Source organism: Nerophis ophidion, linkage group LG11 (assembly GCF_033978795.1).
Source record: "Nerophis ophidion isolate RoL-2023_Sa linkage group LG11, RoL_Noph_v1.0, whole genome shotgun sequence".
NCBI classification, from domain to species: Eukaryota; Metazoa; Chordata; class Actinopteri; order Syngnathiformes; family Syngnathidae; genus Nerophis; species Nerophis ophidion.
Window position 1 is genome coordinate 53,093,274 of NC_084621.1, and position 22,318 is coordinate 53,115,591.

At 39.1% G+C, this 22,318-nt stretch overlaps 1 protein-coding gene across 2 annotated transcripts in view; it reads right to left on the minus strand.

Annotated features, from left to right (window-relative positions):
- The window catches only part of LOC133562239 (CUB and sushi domain-containing protein 3-like), a 673,567-nt gene that overhangs the window by 257,418 nt on the left and 393,831 nt on the right, over positions 1-22,318 (minus strand). For both annotated transcript variants that reach the window (XM_061916244.1, XM_061916243.1), the window contains exons 32-37: positions 20,083-20,196; positions 19,525-19,620; positions 18,994-19,197; positions 6,284-6,408; positions 6,069-6,165; positions 3,514-3,618 (exon numbers count right to left, since the gene is read on the minus strand). In XM_061916244.1, coding sequence (XP_061772228.1) covers positions 3,514-3,618; positions 6,069-6,165; positions 6,284-6,408; positions 18,994-19,197; positions 19,525-19,620; positions 20,083-20,196 — 741 coding nt within the window. The remainder of the gene's footprint in view (positions 1-3,513; positions 3,619-6,068; positions 6,166-6,283; positions 6,409-18,993; positions 19,198-19,524; positions 19,621-20,082; positions 20,197-22,318) is intronic.

Genomic DNA, 22,318 nt, shown 5'->3' on the forward strand with positions numbered 1-22,318 from the left:
GAACACATTTCCTGAGTTTATTAACATAATATACATTTAAAAAAAAACAAAAGATGTGATGCCTAAAAATATAGACATAATCATAGTAGTATGGACTTGATACGCTACTGTACTTGGTATCATTACAGTGGATGTCAGGTGTAAATCTGCCAACGGCATTTGTTTACATTTTGACGTGGGGGAGCTAAGGTGTGTAGTGAAGCATGTGTAGCTATTAGTCCTGCAGGGATGATACGTGTAAGAAAAATAATTTATTTGTCACCATGGAGGCGAAAATGAGTGATTTAGAAATAGCTACAACACTGCCAATTGGGGCTGGACTTTATCCGCTATCTAGCTAGCCATGTCTTAAAGCACCTCTTCCTGAGGGCGTCTCAGTGTTATAACTTCACCTTTATCTTTAGTTTTTAAGCCTAAATGCGTCCGTTCTCCCTTGTCTGTCTACACACTGTGTCTGCTTGTAAGTACTCTGTGATTGTGCACTGCTGAACATGCTCTCGTCTGCACGTTAACCAGCAATGACATGACATGGTGACGAAAGGGGGCGGTGGACCGGTACTTGTCCAAGGCGGTACAGTACCGAAAATGATTCATTAGTATCGCGGTACTATACTAATACCGGTATACCGTAAAACCCTAGTTGGCTGATATCAGCATTAAATAGTTGCATTACACATCACAAGAACAGCAGTGTCACAACATAACACTTTATGAGCACATAGCTGGCAGTTCCCACTTTTAGAGAGACTCAACGAAACCCTGTAAAAATAACACCGACATGCAGCTTTGCTTGCTGTAATGCTACAGCACTCTTTGATTTTAGATGTCATGCTGCCATTCCAAAGCCGTGACATGTAGCACAACAGAGTCTATGCCTAGCATGACAGCGTTTTCTTTGCGGCTGTCCACTTCCTACACACTGATTTGGCTCTGTGACTGCACCTCTGCTGACAGCTTCACAGCAACGCACTCCATGTCCACATCTTACCCGAGAATTTCTTGTTGATCAATTGAGGGGTCATATGATTACTACGCAATGTTTGGCTAATATTAGAAGTGAGCTGAAATAAAGAAAGATAGGGCATACTGTGGGACTTGTATTGCCATCAGAGAAGGAGGTTGTGAAATGAAGGACTGTGTGACGGTGGGAGGTATTTCTGTCAACTGTCTGCAATGTGCACGCAGCCACAACTGACAATAAAAAAAAGATGATCTGAGTCGTGTGTCTGTGCTTCTTTTGGTTTGATGCAACTGCTTTTCTGACTCGAGTTAAATGCATTATATTATATGCAGCAAATAAACAAACTAAAATAAATAACCCCAAAAATAGTAGTTAAGATAAACTGTCTGCATCTCCACAATTAAGAACCTTGTTTCAATGTTAAGTCGAGTAAATAATGCATTAGCAGCAAAGACGAGACTGCAAATGCAACTTACCGAAAAAATAGAACGTGCCAAGACATGAATAACAATGTGGAACTGGGTCATAAACGACTGCATTTTTAAACGTCACAACCAAAGACGGGGAAAGTTGGGTGCTTGTCTGCAAGGACTTGTTTTTTGGGGGACTGGAAGGTCGCAGATAAGTAAGCTGAACAATCCCCTTGACAAAAAAACTGAAAGCCCTCTATGGTCCAAGCATGCATAATTGTAACTGGTTTCTGGAGACGAGCCAGAATTCTTCCAAACCATTGCCAAAGTATCCTTGAGCCAACCACAGAAATGCGGAGTACTTCAGGGTTGTTTACTGCTTTTCCCTTATAACCCCCTTACACTGATATGTTCGCATTACGGCATATGCACATGATCATTTGCCAAAATAATGTGCATGTAGCTCGTAAAATTGCAAAATATTGTAAATTGTGTTTTCTAGGACTGTCAAAGTCAACATGTTGATAACAACATAGTTGTTGAAATTATGTGTAAGGCCACTACATTTTTTCCACACTAGTATGCATTTCCAATGGCCGAGTGTGAGTTTATCCCAACATTTTTTTCCCGCTAATGAGGATGTACAAAATGACACTGTTAGATATTTTTGTGTGCATGAAGACAAATATATTTTTTTTAACTTTCAATTTATTGTGTTTAAGTTGCTAAAAAAGCGGACATTTATTTGGACATTATTATATTTTAGAATTACTAAGGTCAACATTTTTTTTTTTTAGGCCAAAGTTGAACTTTCAGGATTTTTAATTAGGAATAGGGAAATGTTTTATTCTTTGATCCATCCCAAATCAATCGGCTCTCTTGGTTGCTTTGTTGGGTCTGCTCCTGTCTCTGGCCTTGCTTCCCCCAAACCAGGAGACAATAGCATTAAAGACCGCAGAGACCACTACAGTGTACATGTTTTTTTTTATAAATGTTGTTTTACTTTTGTGGCTGTGTGTAGAAGTGGCTGGTTGCATCAGCTCTGCTTTATTAATGTCTTTAATGTCCTTTGTGTTCTTTGATGTTTCCCTCTTACACTCATATTTATGTGTGTCATGGCTATTAGGTTTTTTATACCTGTTTCTCACCATTTTTGCAAGGGGCACCGGAAGTTGTCGATCCTGTTCTGTCTCCCTGTAATGTTTGTCTGCTCTTGAATGGGATTCTGCTGAAAATCCTAATTTCCCCCGGGGAATTATTAGATTAATTATGATTCTGATTCTGATTACAATTTGGAGGTAGACAATCAAATATAAAAAAAAAATTATCTAATCTGTTCCATAAAGTAATACAGACAATTTCAATGCAAAAAAAACTGGGGAGGCCAGCTGAGAGATTAAATAAACATCACTGACTTCAGCTAGCTTTGGGATTCAACCTGTTCCTTTCAATTAAAAAGCATATGTGTAGAAACACTTCAACGTCTACATCACAGTTGTAACTTTTGCATACATTTGCATTCATTTATTATAATATAATGGATGTTAATTTTCAACTCTTGCTTCTTTTTGTTCTATGCATGCACTGTTTTGAAAATTTGCAAACACAGAAAGCACTCCCTACGTTGTCGTGTTGACAGAAGTGGCGTTTCCGTGTAATCAGTGCATTCAGGAAAGAAGTTATTGTAATGTTTAACATATCATTATGAATGTGCTTGTTACATTACATACATCCTTATAGCATGTATATACAACGTAGTTGGAGGTTTGTGAACGCTTTTTAGAGGGTTTTATTGGCTGAATCGATCAGATTCCCATAACTGCACTGTTAGCACTGTTATTTAGGATGCTCAGAAAAGGGAAAGACATGTGTTTGTCTCACCTTAGGATTGAAGATGATGGGCAAAATTGTAGTGCATGGAAAATATTTTGAAAATATACTTGAATAACGTAAAAATGCTGTCCAAAAAAGAAAACATTAAAAATACATACTTGGGACTCTTGGGAACAGCTTGAATTGTGGGAGTATGCCACTCCATCTAAGTCTCTATGTGTAACTGTAGTCACCCATAAAAAGTTTTTTTTTCTTCCCACCACCGAACCAAGTGACAATAAACTCCAGACGTGCAGTCTCTCCTCATACCTGTGTACTCCAAGTGGAATCCAGCAGCAGATACACTGATGTCAGACTGGAATGTCAGGTAGAGGTTGTTTGATGTGCTATTCAGTAGTTGGGGAATTGTTGTACCTGTAATAACACAGAAATGAGTTAGCCTACTATCAAAAAGTTGTTGTTTTCTTTCTTGCCGATTAAGAATATATCAGAATCCCTTAATTAATTCAAATTCTTGTATGAAACTATCCCCTATACAGTTTTTAGCAATTCATAAAGAAACACAGTTCTGTAGAAATGCAAGACTTTGCTTCCTTGTGTGCGTTTTTAATTATTGTAATGGTGGTTAAACATAAAACATTTACATTAAATACATTACAAGAAAAAAAAAACTTAATGAACATAAAAATAGGCATGCGGTGCCTTGGTTTGCGTACCCCACACTTTTCGTAGGTTTCAGTGTTTTGGTACACTGTCTCCGTTATTGCACGGCCAAACAAACACACACAAACTGTGAATCCTTCCAAGGAGTCTAGTGCCCAAATTAAGAATCCCATGCAAGTTGCTGTGCTTAATTTAATTGACGGCAAAATAAGATAACTTGGGGCCAAAGAAAGTTGTAAGTGCCAAAAGAAATTAATTAAAAAAAATAACCTGTTGCCAAGTACAAAGGTGCTTTACCATCAGCGCAGTCTTTGCGAACGAGTCTTCAATAAAGGTAAAAGTCACTACGTTTCCATGCACTAAATTAGTCAGATTTTTCAAATAGCTCATTTTTTTTGTATTTTTACACCTACGTGTGAAATTCAAGTGTCAACACAATGTCCCTCCCGTACACTAGGGGGTGCTTATTTCCATCCATCCATTTTCAAGCGCATATTCCCTTTGGGATAGCGGGGGGCGTTGGTGCCTATCTCAGCTACAATCGGGCGGAAGGCGGTGTACACCCTGCACAAGTCGCCACCTCATCCCGGGGCCAACACAGATAGACAGACAACATTCACACTCACATTCACACACTTTTTAGTGGTGCCAATCAACATATCCCCAGGTGCATGTCTTTGGAGGTGGGAGGAAGCTATAATATATAGCTTTTCCGGTTGACCTACGTCGTCACACTCAGCATCTGCAGATCCTTACAACTTGTCGTATGCGATGTCGGCCGTCATATTGGCACAAATAGCAGACAGCATTAAGTAATGATCTTGGATCGCGCTATACTACCAAGAATGTATCCAAGCGAATGCAGGTTTGAAGCAAAGAAAGGCCGGAGGAGTTTTTTCGAAGGAATTTTCGGAAGGAGAATCATGGAGACAAAAGTTTTGAATATCTCAGAGTTCATTCAAAAAGCTTCGTGGATGGATGGAAGGGGTTTTGAATTTTGAAGGAAAAGACAGTTTGTGCTCTGACAGACTGTTCCAGATGAAGGTTGCTATTGTCCTGGACTATCTTGCCAGTTGTATGGAATACAGAGTTATTGCGGGAAAACATAAGACCCAACTTTTTGATTGGGCTTTTAATTCAACATTTATTAATTGTATTATGATTATTCATACTTTACTTTTAATTTCTATTATTAAACCACGTGTAACTATTTTCAATTTGTTTATTAAACATTTACTGTACATGCATTATTATTACACTTTTTTTGCTCCTAATTTGGATTTTTTTTCTTAATCGTAGTTTCTTACAATCTGGTTGAATCTGTGGTGCTTTATGTCAGCATCCCGGTGTTTTGTTATAGTGTTTCCTCATCTGGCTCCTCTGTACTCAACCATACATTAATTTGTGTATGGGTCTGGTGATGGGATGAACGGTGGGTCATCGGGGCATTTTTTTTAAAGTCTGTACAGCTCTTTGTGAAGCATTTGTTGATGTTATGAAAAACACTTATAGTAAATTATATAATACCATTTAATTTCTTCAGTTGTTAAATGTATTGTGTCTTATTTTTCCCGTATATAATTATTCTCTAAAAAAATGTTTGTATTTTGTGTGTTTAGAACAGATTGTTTGCAATTACAGTTTTTGCCTTGGGCAAAATGTTTTCTCTTTCCCAACAGTTCGGTCTTCATCAGCAATGTTGAAACAAATTACTTATTTACTTAAAAACCGAAGTACGACTGTAAATATTTCTATAATAATGCTGGGCAACTTTTCCAAATATTCCTCCTTTTTAAATCTAATAACAACGAGAAGTGCACATTATGATTATCAATATCAGGCAATAATACATTTGATTTTTGAGATAATTATAGAGTGAATGTCATCTAATTCCAATTATATTATAATGCAACGCCAATTCAGAATTTAGCACAATGCTCCCTGTTCTCATGTTACCTTAAGGCAATACTATAATCCCACACAAAAATAGACACTGCTTTATGAAGATCTCAACAAGAGACTTGGGAGGATTGTGTGCAGGAGGATGTTCTTTGACTTTTGAAGATGGTTTTACACTGTGCTCTCGAAGAGCATGTCAAATGTCATCTACTCAATCACCGCATTTGTGCTGCTGCCAGGAGCTTCTGATCTCTGACTTGATATTCCGTATGCCATATGACATTCACTTGTATCAGTTTTACCTGAGTAGCTACCAAGCCTTGGAGCATTGCCGTCAATCCCGTCAAAAAAATCCAGCGAATCCCAGTTGTGCTCTGTTGAAAAGGTCACCACTTGGATCTAGATACAAAGCAAATGGTTCAAAAGTACATATGCACATGGAGGAGGGGGACACGCTTCTTAAACCAATAAACTATGTCAAATGAAATAAAACACTGAAAAGGAAAATACAACTCACTTGAATGCCTGCGCCTTCTGGAACAGTTAATTTCCAAGCACAGTTTAGATAGTTGGCGTATGGATCTGGGTATCCGGGAGAGAGGATAGTGCCTTTGCTACCAGTCAGCACGCCTCCACAGGGAACTGGAAAGAGTGAGACAGAAGGTGAGAGAGACAGACTTGGTGACCACCCCCTTTTGAGTTAAGGGTGGGTGGGGTTTGGGCCGTGGCAATACATTCTGAGACCCCATACACAAGTTTCCTCTAGGGCCCCCCATCCCACCCTAAATCCAACACACAAACTTGGTTTACATGCAATAATAAAGCCTTTTAATAGCCATGTACAAAACATAATTGGGTTATTGACATTTTAAAGATGAAGCATATTTCGAACATATTGAGATAAACCCCCTCTATAATGTGGTTTTGTTTTGAAAAATTGTTTATGATTTTTTTTTTTTAACTAAAAAGCCCCAAAAATGTAACATAAAGTGGTTAGAATAGGAATAGCCTCTCATTATTCTCTGAAATATGATTATGTCTCGTTTCACATTTCCCTTTACTACCGAATGAAAACAGAGATTATCTGCACACACAGTATTATCGTCAGTGGAGAATCATACATCATTACTGTATTATTGTGATCATATTATTTCACAGGGAAATCCTGAGGATTAAGTTTTACCCTGTCTTTATTTAGAAACTAGCGATGCCTCTGTATGTAACTTTAATCGAGGATCTTTGAACGCACTAAAGTTACGTGTATTGAGATGCATGAGGAAAGTTGTTGATAACTTTCTCCTACGCTGCCACAGACAAGTCATATTTATATCTTTCTTTCATCACTTCACTCGTGTTCCAAAATGTTGGTGCTGTGTGAACGCTAAAAGGTGAGCTTTGATGATGTTATGATGTCTGTGTTTAGTGAAGTGTCACATGCTGTGTTTTCCACCCTCCAGCTGGAACAAACCATTGTGTAACTTTGATAGGGTGCATAGGTAGTCTTGGTGGCCTTATGACCTTTATGGCCCAACGAGAAAAATTACAGGTAGTCTTGGGCATTCTTAATCTGATTCAAGCAATATTATTATTGACCTTGATTTGCTATATTATGTTATAATTAACATTTTTGACAACTTATTTATTTATTTATTTTTTTAGAAACTACATATTTAAGGACAGAATTATTAATATATATATATTTTTTTTACAAAATCCCCACTTACTCGCTTATTTCAACACCAAACATATTGCATGTTCAATGAGCATCTAAAAATAACTGTACCGACGGATTTAAATCAAACTTAATGTCAGACAAATCATATTCCATGATTAAGCATGAGAAGACAATAAACTAGTTATTTTTGGAGAAGCCTCTCACTTGTTTAGGTTTTATTTAGCAACATTTCACACCCTTGCCCACATGATTTAATGCCAAGCGATGTTTATATGGCATTGCAAAATTGTGTCTTGCAGCATGCATAAACAGTTCAGCCTTAAAGTGCAATTTTATCCCCTGCAGGAAACATAAATCACATCTTTCAACTGTGAGCGCTATCCGTCTTCCAAGTGCACCTCATTTCCACCAGTGCCACAAGTAAAATATTTATCAAGCCTCTTGGATGTGGTCATTGGCTGCAATGGCCACATTGCATTGACATTGTTTGTGACATTGAACATTACGGAAATGTTAAGAAAATGGGATACACCCCCTCTAATGCATTTAATGCTTAGCGGACTGATGCCAATATTTCTTGTAGCCATCCACTCATGTTTTACAGTGTTGGCTCCACTCGTTGTCCATTAAGAATCTTGCTGACCCAGCAATTTACTCCAGAGCGCTTTAGAATTATGGAATTACACGATTTAATACTGAAAATATATATACATAAAATAGGGCTGCCAAAATTAACAAGCCTATGGGGATTGATCCATCATTATTATACTATCAGTACAGCACTTTAATATTTCAAATTTCTTTGCATTTGTAGGAGTTTATACATCAGTTTGTATTCAGGCAAAGCCAAATAAAAAGTAATAGTTTTATATCAAATATAGAAAATGGACAAACATGAAAGAATCATTTGTTTCTGATATACCATGTGCATGGATAGGTATGTGTAAAATGTATTTCATATGGCCCCCAAAAGCCCAGAAATAATACAGGTCAAAAAAGTACTTTGTATTTTTTTACTAAATGTATTTGACAGAAAAAATACATGGGATAGGATACATTTTCATTTTACTTTCCTCACAATGGGGAAATTATGTTGTTGCAGTGCAGAATTTTACATAAAGTGAGAAAAAAAACATCCATCCATCCATCCATCCATTTTCTACCGCTTATTCCCTTTCGGGGTCGCGGGGGGCGCTGGCGCCTATCTCAGCTACAATCGGGCGGAAGGCGGGGTACACCCTGGACAAGTCACCACCTCATCGCAGGGCCAACACAGATAGACAGACAACATTCACACTCACATTCACACACTAGGGCCAATTTAGTGTTGCCAATCAACCTATCCCCAGGTGCATGTCTTTGGAGGTGGGAGGAAGCCGGAGTACCCGGAGGGAACCCACGCATTCACGGGGAGAACATGCAAACTCCACACAGAAAGATCCTCAGCCTGGAGTTGAACCCAGGACTGCAGGACCTTCGTATTGTGAGGCAGACGCACTAACCCCTCTTCCACCGTGAAGCCCCAAAAAAACAATGAAAAAATTAAAATAAGTAATACATAAACATTGATTGATTGATTGATTGATTGATAATAATATATATATATATTGCACACTAAATGATTATACAGTGTATAGATAACAAATCAAGCAAAAACACAATCATACAAACCCATATTGCACACTGAGGGAACATATTTTTCACCAAGCGCAAAAGCAGATCAAAGTAAAATAATTTAAACTTTAATATTTAATATTGATAGCTATATTGTCATACATTCCAAACAAGTTTTTTTCAAATAAAAATACATAGTTAAAGGTTGATTGGCGACACTAAATTGGCCCTAGTGTGTGAATGTGAGTGTGAATGTTGTCTGTCTATCTGTGTTGGCCCTGCGATGAGGTGGCGATTTGTCCAGGGTGTACGCCGCCTTCTGCCCGATTGTAGCTGAGATAGGCGCCAGCACACCCCGCGACCCCAAAAGGGAATAAGCGGTAGAAATGGATGGATGGATGCTTGCTTGTCTTGGGATTTCAAAGTAAATTATCCATTATATTGTACACTGTAAAAATGAGAAAATGAAAAAAGATTTTACGCTAAAACATTTGCAGTTCAGTTGCCAGAATCAAAACAATAAAAATAAATGTGGTACCATTTTTCCATTGACCAAAATACACTGTACAAACAACCATACATTTTATGGTAAAAAACTGGCAGTTCAACGCCAGAATTTCACCGTTAAAAATATTTGTACTGTTTTTCCATTTACAGCAGTCCTTCTCAAATAGTGGGGCGCGTGCGACCTCAGAGAACATGTTTTTTTTTTTTTTGCCGTACCAGAATATGATGAAGCACATTGGGTTCCCTGTAACCACGGTGGGTGACGGGGAACGACTGGTGTGTTATTTCCTTTAATGTTGATAAGCTTACAATGTTATGCAGAGATGTTGTTATTAACAATTTTATGGACAAATTCTACTATTCATAATCACAATAGAGCGTGGGGGAGCGGGGACACACAATATTTTCTATTTCCTAAGGGGGACATAACAGAAAATATTTGAGATGCATTGATTTACAGTAATATGTAACCACTGTAATATTTACAGTCATAATCTAGCGACTGCAATGCCGTGAGGAACAGTCTGATATATTTATATTCACTCTTACATGCGGCCCTCTTAAGGCAGCCACAAGTGCAACGTGGACCTTAAATAAAACAAGTTTGACTGTTCTAGATGATTAGGTACAATATGAGATAGGGTCAGTATATAGTTTGGTCTATGTATTTTATTTCAGTATGCAAAGTACGGCCCAGGGGCCATTTGCGGCCCGCAGCTAATTGTTTACCGGCCCGTCACACATTCTGGAAATGCTATTCCAATGTTGACACAAAACTGCGATGCAGGCTGTTTTTTTTTTTAGTTTTGTCCATCTTTATTTTGCTTTTTTGCCATTGATCGAAAAAACAAAAATATGCTATAATGAAGTATTGACCTATTCAAGGCTCCAATTATTTCATATATTTCACTTTAAAATGTTTTATGTGGAAAATATTGCATATGTTGTGTGTTGGCCATATAAATACATCCAATGTTTTCTTTGACAAAATAGTATAAAACAAACAAAATAATAGTTCAAATGTAAAAGGGACAGATATATCTGAATTGATCCTGTAACTTAAGTGTTGAAAGTTAAAATAAAATAAAAAACTAATACAAATGGATCACTTCATAGGTGGGGGACTTTTGGATCCCAACAATATTTAGCGGGATTTTATTCATCTCTTCTCTGTAATTCCTCAAAACTAATAGAATAGAATAGAATAGAATGTACTTTATTGATCCCTGGGGGAAATTCAGCACCACAGTTCGCTCACTATGGACAATAATAATAATACATAATATATAACATATATTATATATGTAATATATAATATATGAATAGTGTTGATATATTCTACATATATTCTACATTTAAGTGCGGTCAAGGAACATTTACATTATACAGTCTGATGGCTGTCAGTATGAAGGACCTCCTGTGTCGTTCCGTGTTGAATAATAATAATGATTTATAATCAATGGTGTCCTGCAATATTGATCTTTTAGGGCTCTAATTACTATCCATCCATCCATCCATCCATTTTCTACTGCTTATTCCCTTCCGGGGTCGCGGGGGGCGCTGGCGCCTATCTCAGCTACAATCGGGCGGAAGGCGGGGTACACCCTGGACAAGTCGCCACCTCATAACTTATATTAAATTCTGCGATACAAGTTAAATATAAAAGCCACTGCCTGAGATAATAAGTGCTCGGTTGTGAGAACATCATGTTTGACATTTGTATTGATAATGACAATCCTGTTTTGTTTTTTTTGTTCTGTCCAGCTACTCAGGAAAATCATATTGTTGATTTGGATGCCCATACTGACTGTACAGATTTACTTTACAAAAGAGAAGTGTGGGATACTTCTCTTGTTGCCTTATTTGTATTTCAGTTTATTAAATGGATTTATACTATTATTTGGTGCAGCCAGGCCAGAGCTGGAGGAGATTGAAAGAGAAAATAAGGATGACAGAGGGGGAAATTGCGGGAACAAGATGGGCATAAGACAAAAATACAACAACAAACACAACAATAACAGCCTTTTTGTAAATGGTGTTGTGTCACTAATTATGGTCCTTGATGTGACTGGCATAAGCGTATATTATTACCCCCCCGCGTTACCATGTATACCTGCAGGAAGAATACTTTTAAGGACACATATAGGTATCACCACTGGGATCTCAGAAAGACCGAGGTAAAATGTCAGATGACTGCAGGTTTGAAAAGCTGTCAATTCATCCAACACATGACCGACATCTTAACGGGAAGCTCCAGATGCAATTCAAGGAAGAACTTGCAATTTTGCTTTGATTTAACTGCTCCTTTGAGTCCCCTGAGCTGTCACTTCACATAATTTGTAGCATGAGATTAGAAATCATGAGGCTCATAAAAGCATGAGAGCTCCCCACCCATCTCAATCTGTGGCAAGCTCATAAGTCAGAGTTGCCGCAGGTAGACAAGTGTGGGGACCACACATTATGAGACATTGTTTGCACCATCTGATGTGTCTTCATCGGGAATTTTAATTAAGTGCCGTTCAATCAACATATCACTTTTGTATGCAAGCAGCGTGTACAACTTGTTCTTCCTGTTATTTATTTAAAAAAAAAATCTGATATCATATTTTATTAGCATTTGCACCAAAACCTATCAAAAGATAAATACATACCAATAATGATCTGTTTAACCTGTCATTGAGGGCTGCATGGTGAGAAATTACCACAAATAACAACACATTTAAAAAAAAACTGTACCATTTCGAAAACAAAAATAAAATGTTTAAAGGCAGGCTCTTTTGGGAGCTGCTAACTTGTTGACACCTAACAAAATGTTTGCACCGACTGTGAATTTTATGGAGTTGGCTTAGTGGGAAGTAATCAGAGCACTGAGAGCTTATGCAAGTCTCTGCAGTTAGGATTTTCTATGGTCTGAATGATTTAGTATTTGTGTACACTTTGCTACCAAAGCTTCCAAGTTGTGCAGGAAATAAAAAAAAAGTTAAAATATGTTAATCAATTGCTTACTTGTTGTTTATCCAGTAAAGTTGTCTTGTTAATTCTACCTAACTGGTTGACACAAGCAGATGCCTAAGATGTGGAAAATTCTGTCACTGGAACGAGTAATTGCTTTATATTTTAAAAGGTGTTCAGTAAAGCATTTTGTTGGTGTGTGATAACATGGAGGAAGTCAATTATTCTCCATAAACTCAACGGGGCAATCATGGCCGCGTGTGTGCTCTTTAGTCCAAACTTTTTTAAACCATTAATTCCTATTAATTTCATATGCAACAAAGCCTTCAGGTGGAGTCAGTATTGAGTGTATAATATCTTAAAATGTGTTTTGTGGCAATTCCAACTTTGCTATGTAGAGTGACACTTTCCATCATTTTCAGCAGACTGCATTGCAAAATGATGAACCCCCTTCTTCCGCTCACACAAGATCCACCTTGGAATGGGGCCATATGAGTTTCTTCTCTTTTGTAAGTACAAATCCCATTATGTTGCCCAAGTACAAGTCAAGATCAAAGACAAATTTGAGCACTTCTGTGTTTGATGAAATGTGGCTCCCCATAGCTTTAAAAAACAAAAACAAAACAAAACAAAAAAACAACCTAACTTTAATTGTATAGCACTTTTCAGGCATATACAATGTAGCACAAATTGCTTTTACATTTAAAAACAGTCCCTCCAGCTCTTGTTAGATAAAATACAACCCCTGGCCTGAACAGTCCACAGATAGAAGTTAAAATGTGTAAACATTGCCGTTCAGCACAAGCATGGGCCCTGTACCAGTTTTAAGATATACCCTGGTATTAAAAAGTGAAATCGACCAAAATATGTCAGAAACACAAACATTTCCCTTCATACCGACCGTACGGTATAAGCAGAAGTTGGAAATCCTTAAGGTTGCATGTGGTTGCAGCAGCAATAGCAGGAGCACATACCCCCCTTATAAATGTAAACTTTTAAGTGACATGGTGCTTTAGTGGCTGTATGAAAAAATGGCGTTGCTGAAGTGGCATCATCTGCATGCTCTTTTTTGTACCCCCTTAGTGTTCTTTCATGTTTACTTCTTTTTTTCATGTGTTTTCGACCTTTTGGTTTAAACCCCTTTGAGACTATGCAACAAGGGGTGGCACTTCCGTGACTTTTGCGCCACGTTTAATACTTTTTGACTTTTAAAATCTGCATTACGGGCATAGCAAGAGCATGTCATGCCAAACAGTCTACTGCCCTTGTGGGATTCCTGGTTGAAACAGTATTCAATATACAGTCCATGCTCATTATCCAATGCTACTTAGCTGCTTCAATGTATCGTCATTATATTCTAAGTACCATATTTCCTTGAATTGCCGCAGGTGTATATAGTATGCGCCTGCCTTGAATTACCGCCTGGTCAAACTCGAGACATCACGAGTGACACTTCCCCTGTCATCATTTTCAAAATGGAAGAGGCTGATTTTAATACCGGTAATTTCAAATCGCATAAAGGGAAGACGATTAAGAGCTATTCAGTAGGATTTAAGGTCCAAGCTTACATCACACTCAAATTTTTACAGCATACCTTTGGTAAGCGCAGGGGTGAGAAGAGGTTTTAAATTAATTAGGGCCCCGCCGGCAATTCAAGGAAATACGTAGTTAGTTATTAATAAGAGTTAGGGTACATTTTCAAACATATTTTTTCGACCATTGGGCTCACTGCCGATGAGCGGGTCTCTTCAGGTCTATTTTCATACAAAATTCGCACCGGATTATAAGGCGCAATACAGGGATTTATTTTTTTTATTTTTTTTTACATTTAAAAAAACTTTTTTGTGGTCTACTTAACATGTAATGGTGGTTTCTAGGTCAGCATGTTTCATTGATTATGTTTCACAGACCATCTTCTCGCTGCTTTCTGACCGTCTCTTCAGGATGTGCGGTTTTATGGCCGGTTTTGTTTACGTGGCTCCACTTCAACAGTGTCTTCTCCCCGCCATTTTTGTTGTACTTGTAGTTTTTACCACTTCTATATAGTGAGTCTACTAACAGATAAACGTCAGAACTAGACTTTACTTTATAATAAAAATGGCAACAGCGGCGGATTAATCCTCCACAACAAGGGGACAAACAAAAAGAGCTCATTGACTGCGGCGGAGACACGCATATTTTTGGGACTTATGCAGATCCCAAAATACACAACAACAGGAATCTATAAGTAAGAAACGTTGGTTTTGTGTAATAGCTTGAGACAAAACGCCAGATAATATGTCTCCAAATAGGTGCCATTTTGGGGTCCTTACACACACACTATAATAATACCTGTATTTTGAAGCACAGTATGCCTGACTATGGTAGTCGTAATGCTCCGACAATCCATCAAGCAATGCGGGTTCGTAGCTTACCAAAGTCGTACTAAAACATTTTGACAAATTTTATAGCGCTTTGTGCAACGTTCTATATTCTCAATGAAACATCAAAGTGTTGGGCTTGCTTGCTCACCTGTATTTGCGAGAGTCTTTTATTGAACAGGCATCAACCTGCAGTCCACATGTATGTTATGTAAGACTGCCATCTAAAGGTCACACTTATTCTTACATCATGTACTAAACAAAATTGCTTCGAGGTCAGCAAGCACAAGATTTAATCCGTACATTATTTGCACCGGGTTATAAGGCGCGCTGTCAATATTTGAAAAAATGAAAGGATTTTAGGTGTGCCTTACAGTCCGGAAAATACGGTAATGCTAATAATAGATTCAATTTATATAGCGCTTTTCTAGACACACTGAAAACTAAAAAGAACTGAAATCCCATTTTTTAGACAGTCAGTCCACACTCACTCACTCAAAATAAAGCTAAGAGTATGTTAATAATTACAATTCATTTGTGCTTCTAATTAGGGGCGTGTGCGTAATTTGGTATATTTATAAGTATTACCGGGCACAGATTCTCATAAAATCAAATGGTACCATAGCTCGATATTTTTGTTACATGTGGCTCAAGCACTTTTCCGGGAAAAACTACAACTAAGATGACCATTACGATCCAACAGCCGGTGTTATGCTTAAAGTTTAAAGGCCTACTGAAACCCACTACTACCGACCACGCAGTCTGATAGTTTATACATCAATGATGAAATATTAACGTTGCAACACATGCCAATACGGCCTTTTTAGTTTACTAAATTACAATTTAAAATTTCCCGCGGAGTTTCTTGTTGAAAACGTCGTGGAATGATGACGAGTATGATGACGCATGCGCGTGACGTCTCGGGTTGGAGGGGACATATTAGCCCGGCACCACACACGGCTAAACGTTGTCTCTTTTCATCGCATAAATACACAGTAATTTGGACAATTACTGTGTATTAATAATGGAGACTATAAAGAATAATGCTGTTGGTGGAAAGCGGTGGATTGCAGCTGCCTTTAGCAACCGAGACACAGCCTGTGTTTCTTTGTTTGTTGTGAAGCTTTAGCACAGAGCGGTCAAGCGAACATGTTTTCTACGTCAACCACCACGTTTTTGGATGGGGAAATTGTGATATTAAGTCGGCTCTTACCGGAGACTTCAGTGGATTGTGGGACTTCCTCCTGCGGCTTAAAAAGGCAGCTGTGATCTTGGCTCCTCCATCGGCTTCTCTGAGAGACACTGGCGTTCACCGCAGCCATCCTACTTTCAGGTATTTCTTTACAATCTCACTAAAACACTATTAAAACAATAAGGAAATAAGGGATCTTCCAGAATTATCCTAGTAAATGTGTCTAATTACATCTGAAACGGTCCTACTGCCGCCGCCTGGAGCCGTCACTTTTTTTATTTTATTTTTTGTGCTTCACTCTAACTTTCCTTATCAACAAATCTTTCTTCCTCGCTCAAATTAATGGGGAAATGGTCGCTTTCTCGGTCCGAATAGCTACTGCTGCTGGAGGCTCACATTATAAAAAGGTGACGTCACGCGCATATCGTCTGCTACTTCCGGGAAAGGCAAGGCTTTTTTATGAGCGACCAAAAGTTGCGAACTCTATCGTTGATGTTCTTTACTAAATCCTTTCAGCAAAAATATGGCAATATCGCGAAATGATCAAGTATGACACATAGAATGGACCTGCTACCCCCGTTTGAATAGAATGGACCTGCTATCCCCGTTTGAATAAGAAAATCTAATTTCAGTAGGCCTTTAATCAATTTGTAGGGCTAAACAAAACAAATGACTTGTACATTCAATTCAATGTCAAAGAATACTTCCTGGCTAAGGCAGAAGTAACACTACTGCCATCTAACGTATGCATGCAAAGTTTACTATTCAATACAGTATAGGACAGTACTTGCAAATGTGAGAAATAGGTGTGAGAAAAGATAACAACTGAACAGCACAGCTCACTGGATCTATGTTATTATTGTTTAAAGGCCCACTGAAACCCACTACTACCCACCACGCAGTCTGATAGTTTATATATCAATGATGAAATATTAACATTGCAACACATGCCAATACGGCTTTTTTAGTTTACTAAATTACAATTTTAAATTTCCCGGGAGTTTCGTCTTGGAAACGTCGTGTAATGATGACGTGTACGCAGGACGTCACGGGTTTCTAGGAAGTATGAGCGCTACGCACACACACAGCTAAAAGTCATCTGCTTTAACGGCATAATTACACAGTATTTTGGAGATCTGTGTTGCTGAATCTTTTGCAATTTGTTCAATTAATATTGGAGAAGTCACAGTAGAAAGATGGAGTTGGTGATTCCTTGTTTAAAATTCCCAGAACAGAAACTTCACCATGGATCAGAGCGCGGTCAAGTAGACATGAATCCAAACCGAATGTCAACCAGCAGGTTTCGGTGGGAAAATTGTGGTTAAAAAGTCGCCACTTACCGGATATCAGCTGAGCTTGTGTCGTCCATAAAGCTGCCGTCGACACCCGTGAGACATGGCGTCAACACACCCGTGGACAAACCCCTCCGACTATCAGGTAATATTAAACTCACTAAAACACTAGCAACACAATAGAAGGATAAGGGATTTCCCAGAATTATCCTAGTAAATGTGTTTAAAAACATCGGAATACGTCCCAATGCTATCGCGTTTTTTTTTTTTTTTGTAGTCCGTCGCTATCAATATCCTCAAACACGAATCTTTCATCCTCGCTCAAATTAATGGGGAAATTGTCGTTTTCTCGGTCCGAATAACTGTTTTTGTTGGAGGCTCCCATTAAAATCAAAGTGAATATGTGAGGAACCCTCAACAAGTCTCCCGTCCAAAGGCAAAACCCAGTAACTAAATTTTGGTCAAAACTGAGCTGATAATAATTTTGGAGTTCCTAGGTGATATGCTTTACATTAGTGTATGCGATATTGTAATTTGTTCCGTAAGTAAGCTGTTACGCGCATGGCAGGACCTAGCAACTACCACATAACCACGTAGATACAACAGAAAAACCTAGTATCTCAAGGGACCAATCGGAGCTTCTTTGTCAGTCGCCTTATTGTCTTTAATGAGACATTTGCACGAATGGGGGCCGACGGTCAACCTGATTATGTGATATTATGGCATGAGGGGATATTTGGAAGATTGGCCCAGGACGTTGCAAGCACCTTCATTAAATGTATTGTTCTTGATTCTTCCCCTTGCATACTCTTTTGGGCAGATAACTGTGGAGGTCAAAATAAAAACTGGACGCTGTACACGGCTCTTGCCCAATGTGCAAACGCAGAATGGGGCCCACCCGAGATTGTGATAAAATATCTGGAGAAAGGGCACACGTTCATGAGAGCAGATTCAATCCATGGCTCAATCGGCAAGAAATTGAAAGCTCAAGAAAACATCTATACGTTTGATGACTTTGTAGATCTTTGTAGACAGCATCAAGATATATTGGTTTTCCTTTGTTTTCTCAAAATCAGCTAGAAGTGAGTTACTAGGTTTTGCCTTTGGACGGGAGATGTGACGTCATCGTCTGTGACTTCCGGTAAAGGCGAGGCTTTTTCAGGAAGTACCAAAATGGCGAACTTTATCGTCGATTTTCTCTACTAAATCCTTTCAGCAAAAATATGGCAATATCATGAAATGATCAAGTTTGACACATAGAATGGACCTGCTATCCCCGTTTAAATAAGGAAATCTCATTTCAGTAGGCCTTTAAATAAAAAATAAATGTAACACATTCAGATACAAAAATACTGAAAATTGGTACCGGTGAGTACCAGTGTCGATTCCCAGGTACTGTGAAATGGTACCGTATCCATTGAAATGTGAAAGGTACCCAAGCAAAATTCTACTACATCTCAATATATTATATATATATTCAGTGGTCCTATGTCAGTGGTACTTTAACTTTAACTATGTATATATTTTGTTTTGATTTGTTTCGCCTTCCTACTGAAATAGAAAACTGTTCATGCCGGGAAATGTGTACCTGTGCACAAAGCCAGCAAATAGACAGTTGCGGATGAGGCCACTTACCGGCACATGTGGGCACAGTGCCGTTCCATTGGGCCAGGGCATTGGGCACGGCTTCACACCTGATGGCGCTGGCGCCGTGCAGCGTATAACCAGGATTGCATTCAAACAGCACCACCATACTGGTGCCAAAGTCGTTCCCGAGACGCTTCCCAAATCGAGGTTCGGGGACCGAGCTACACTGAGTGGAGCTTGTCCTGGGGACGGCTGGAGATGAGGCGAAGGAAGGAACAGGGAAGAGGACAACAAAGACAAAGGAGTGGTGTTTGTGTTTGATAGACAAAGACAAGATGAGAGATATGGAAAGACAAAAGGGGTTGAGGGGAATCATTAGACCCTCATGAGTCTTCTCTCATGTCATTAGTCATTGTTCTCTGCTCTGACTTTACAGCATTCCACTCTGCCACACACATTATATATATGAAGATGAAATATAATTCAAATATATCTAAGGAAGCAGTTGTGCTCATTTTTAACCTCAAAGTTAATTGAACCAGTAAAATTGCAAAAACAGTTTGTGAAAAGAAGCCTTACCTTGGTAAACAAAATGGAATCCTTTTGCTGTATCTGTGCCGTTTGAGGTAAACTTCAGCGATAGCTTGTTTCCTGAGCTCAAAGGGAGCGTCTCCCCTGAAGTGTAAAAGCAAATGAGACACGGTCAAAATTAATTTTAGGCACAGCCGCTCATGCTAATGACCACAAACAACTCGACCAGCTTGTTAAATGTTTTCAGCTGGGTTTATTTCAGCATGGGTTTATAATTTATTCTTTAAAAAGCTGTACCGTGATTCAACAAAAGGGCAGATTGTTACTTTCTCTAAATTGTCCCCCCAAAAGAATGTAAAAACATATGGCTTGAGTTCGTTTAATTGGAAAAAACAATGTTTATTCAGTTGTCATAATTAAGATTGGAGTTGATCCAAGCTGATTGAATGAAGCTGTGATGTTTTTTCCACTTATTTGGATAAATGTGTTGCGTGGAAGCACGGCAAACTAAATTACTTCATTACTAGGACTTGGCATACCTGTGACCCAGCAACCTGAAACAAATACACACAGAGGAATAGCCAAGATGCTTCAACATGTGTCTACCTGAGTGGGATCCATAAATGGAGGAAAGAAGCGGTGATTCGGTTGAGGATCCATCATAGATTTCGACAAGATCACTTGCCAACGTATGGAACACCACAAATTGACCAAACAGCACTGTAAGCAACAGAAGTAAAGAACAGATGACAGTTTAAAAAGTTGTACGGCAGCACAGTACAATTAATTTCCCTAATTACCAGTACAGTTTTTCTTTATTGCTTTAAAGCAGCAGTACACCCAAACTGCATATTTTCAAAACAGTTAACACGGGCCTAAACATTGTTACTGATGGTCAACAAATGTTTGCAAAAGGCTAATTATAAAAACATTTACAATATGTAATAAAAGCTAAATTTGCCTCTAAACAGCATATCTTCCAAACAATCACTACACATCCATCCATCCATTTCCTACCGTTTCTCACACTTAGGGTTCGCTGGAACCGATCCCAGTTACACCCGTGCGGAAGGCGGGCTTAGCCCTGGACAAGTCAGCACCTCATCACAGGGCCAACACAGATAGACAGACAACATTCACACTCACATTCATAATGTTGCCGATCCCATTATTCTCCGAGAACCCACACAGTCATGGAGAGAACATGCAAACTTCACAAATAGAGAACACAAACTCCAGGACATTTCGCAGTGAGGCACGAGAAGTAACCACTGTCCCACCGTGCTGCCCAATCATCACACACTGAACAACTATGTACAGAATAAAAAATACAGCACTCAATGTGAATTACTGCACCATTGTTCGTCATTGTAGTAATAATTCAGCGTTCACGACGAGAGTGGTACTTTTACAGAAGCTCAGTCAAATGTGTCTTGTTGCCAAGAAGTACAGGACATCCAGAAACGAAAAATCTTTCTGAGCCCATTATTTTTTTCCAAATCTTTTCAAATTTTGTACACATATCCATCAATCCATCCATTTTTTGCCGCTATAGGCAAACCAAAAATTAAGTGAGTACAAGAAATTAAAAACAACCCCAAAAAAATAATTAGCATAAAGTATAAGAAACTGATACTCTACTACGTTTGTACTATTGATACCCAAGGCCTGATCTAGAAATATCAACATAAGTTTTTAAACTACAAAATTGTGTGTACAATTAGTGGGTGTGTTGCGGCTGATCTACTCAGCCTGAGTGTGCAATTGATAACATAAGTGCAGAAGTGGTGCAGACTGCCCTATTCAAATGAGGATTTTGAATGTATTATATCTCCTGTCACTATTTAGATTGATTGATTGAAACTTTTATTAGTAGATTGCACAGTACAGTACTGTAAAAAGGCGGAGCTGGCGAACGAGCAGAGGGGAGGGCACGCTGGAGCCCTACCCAAGATGGCGGCAAGGAGAGGCGGGGCGTGCTGGGAGCGACGCCGAAATCTGATACAGGTGCGTGGATTGCGCACCGGCACACGACTGACTTATCTTCTTTACACTGTATAAAAGGGGAGAAGGAGGAGAGATCGGGGCAAAAGGAGTTGGAGAGTCGGCAGCAGTGGCTGGAGAACAACAGGAAACAAGACGCGAGAGACGAGGAGCGAGACACTGAGATCGAGCAGCGGGAGTGGCGACGGTGCAACACACTGTCTTTATTGAAAAATAAACAAGAGTCAAACCTGCTAGAGATATGTCCTTCCTGGGTGGTCAGTGGAACCCGAGCAGCGATAGGGAAAGTCGTTCACATTTGGCGCCCAACCTGGCTGGACCACCGCAGGCAGGGGAGGACGATACCCTGTGGGCGTTCTCACGCAGCTGGCAGCAGGCAGCCGGCAGCAAGCAGCCGGCAAAATTGCCGACTCCTGCAGATGCTGGCGGACAAGGTGGGGGGAGGCGGCGAGTGCCCCCCCAAAGAAGAAGTCCAAGAGGACGGATAAGAAGTCAAAGAGGACAAAGAAGAAACTGAAGTACAACCACAAGACTGGAAAGGAGAGAAAGAGGACGCCAGTGAGATCTTGGCTGAAGCGTCACACTGGGAAGACTGTGCGGTTGAAGCTGCAATGGTGTCTGCAGATCAGCAGGGCGAGCTGTCGGCTAAAGAGAGGGAAGACAAGCTGGCCTTGGTAAAAGCAGATGATGATGATGATGAATCAGATAATGATGAAGAAGAGGAAGTAGATGATGATGATGATGAATCAGATGATGATGATGAAGAAGAAGAAGAAGAAGAAGAAGAACAAGATGATGATGATGAAGAAGAAGAAGAAGAAGAAGAAGAAGAAGAAGA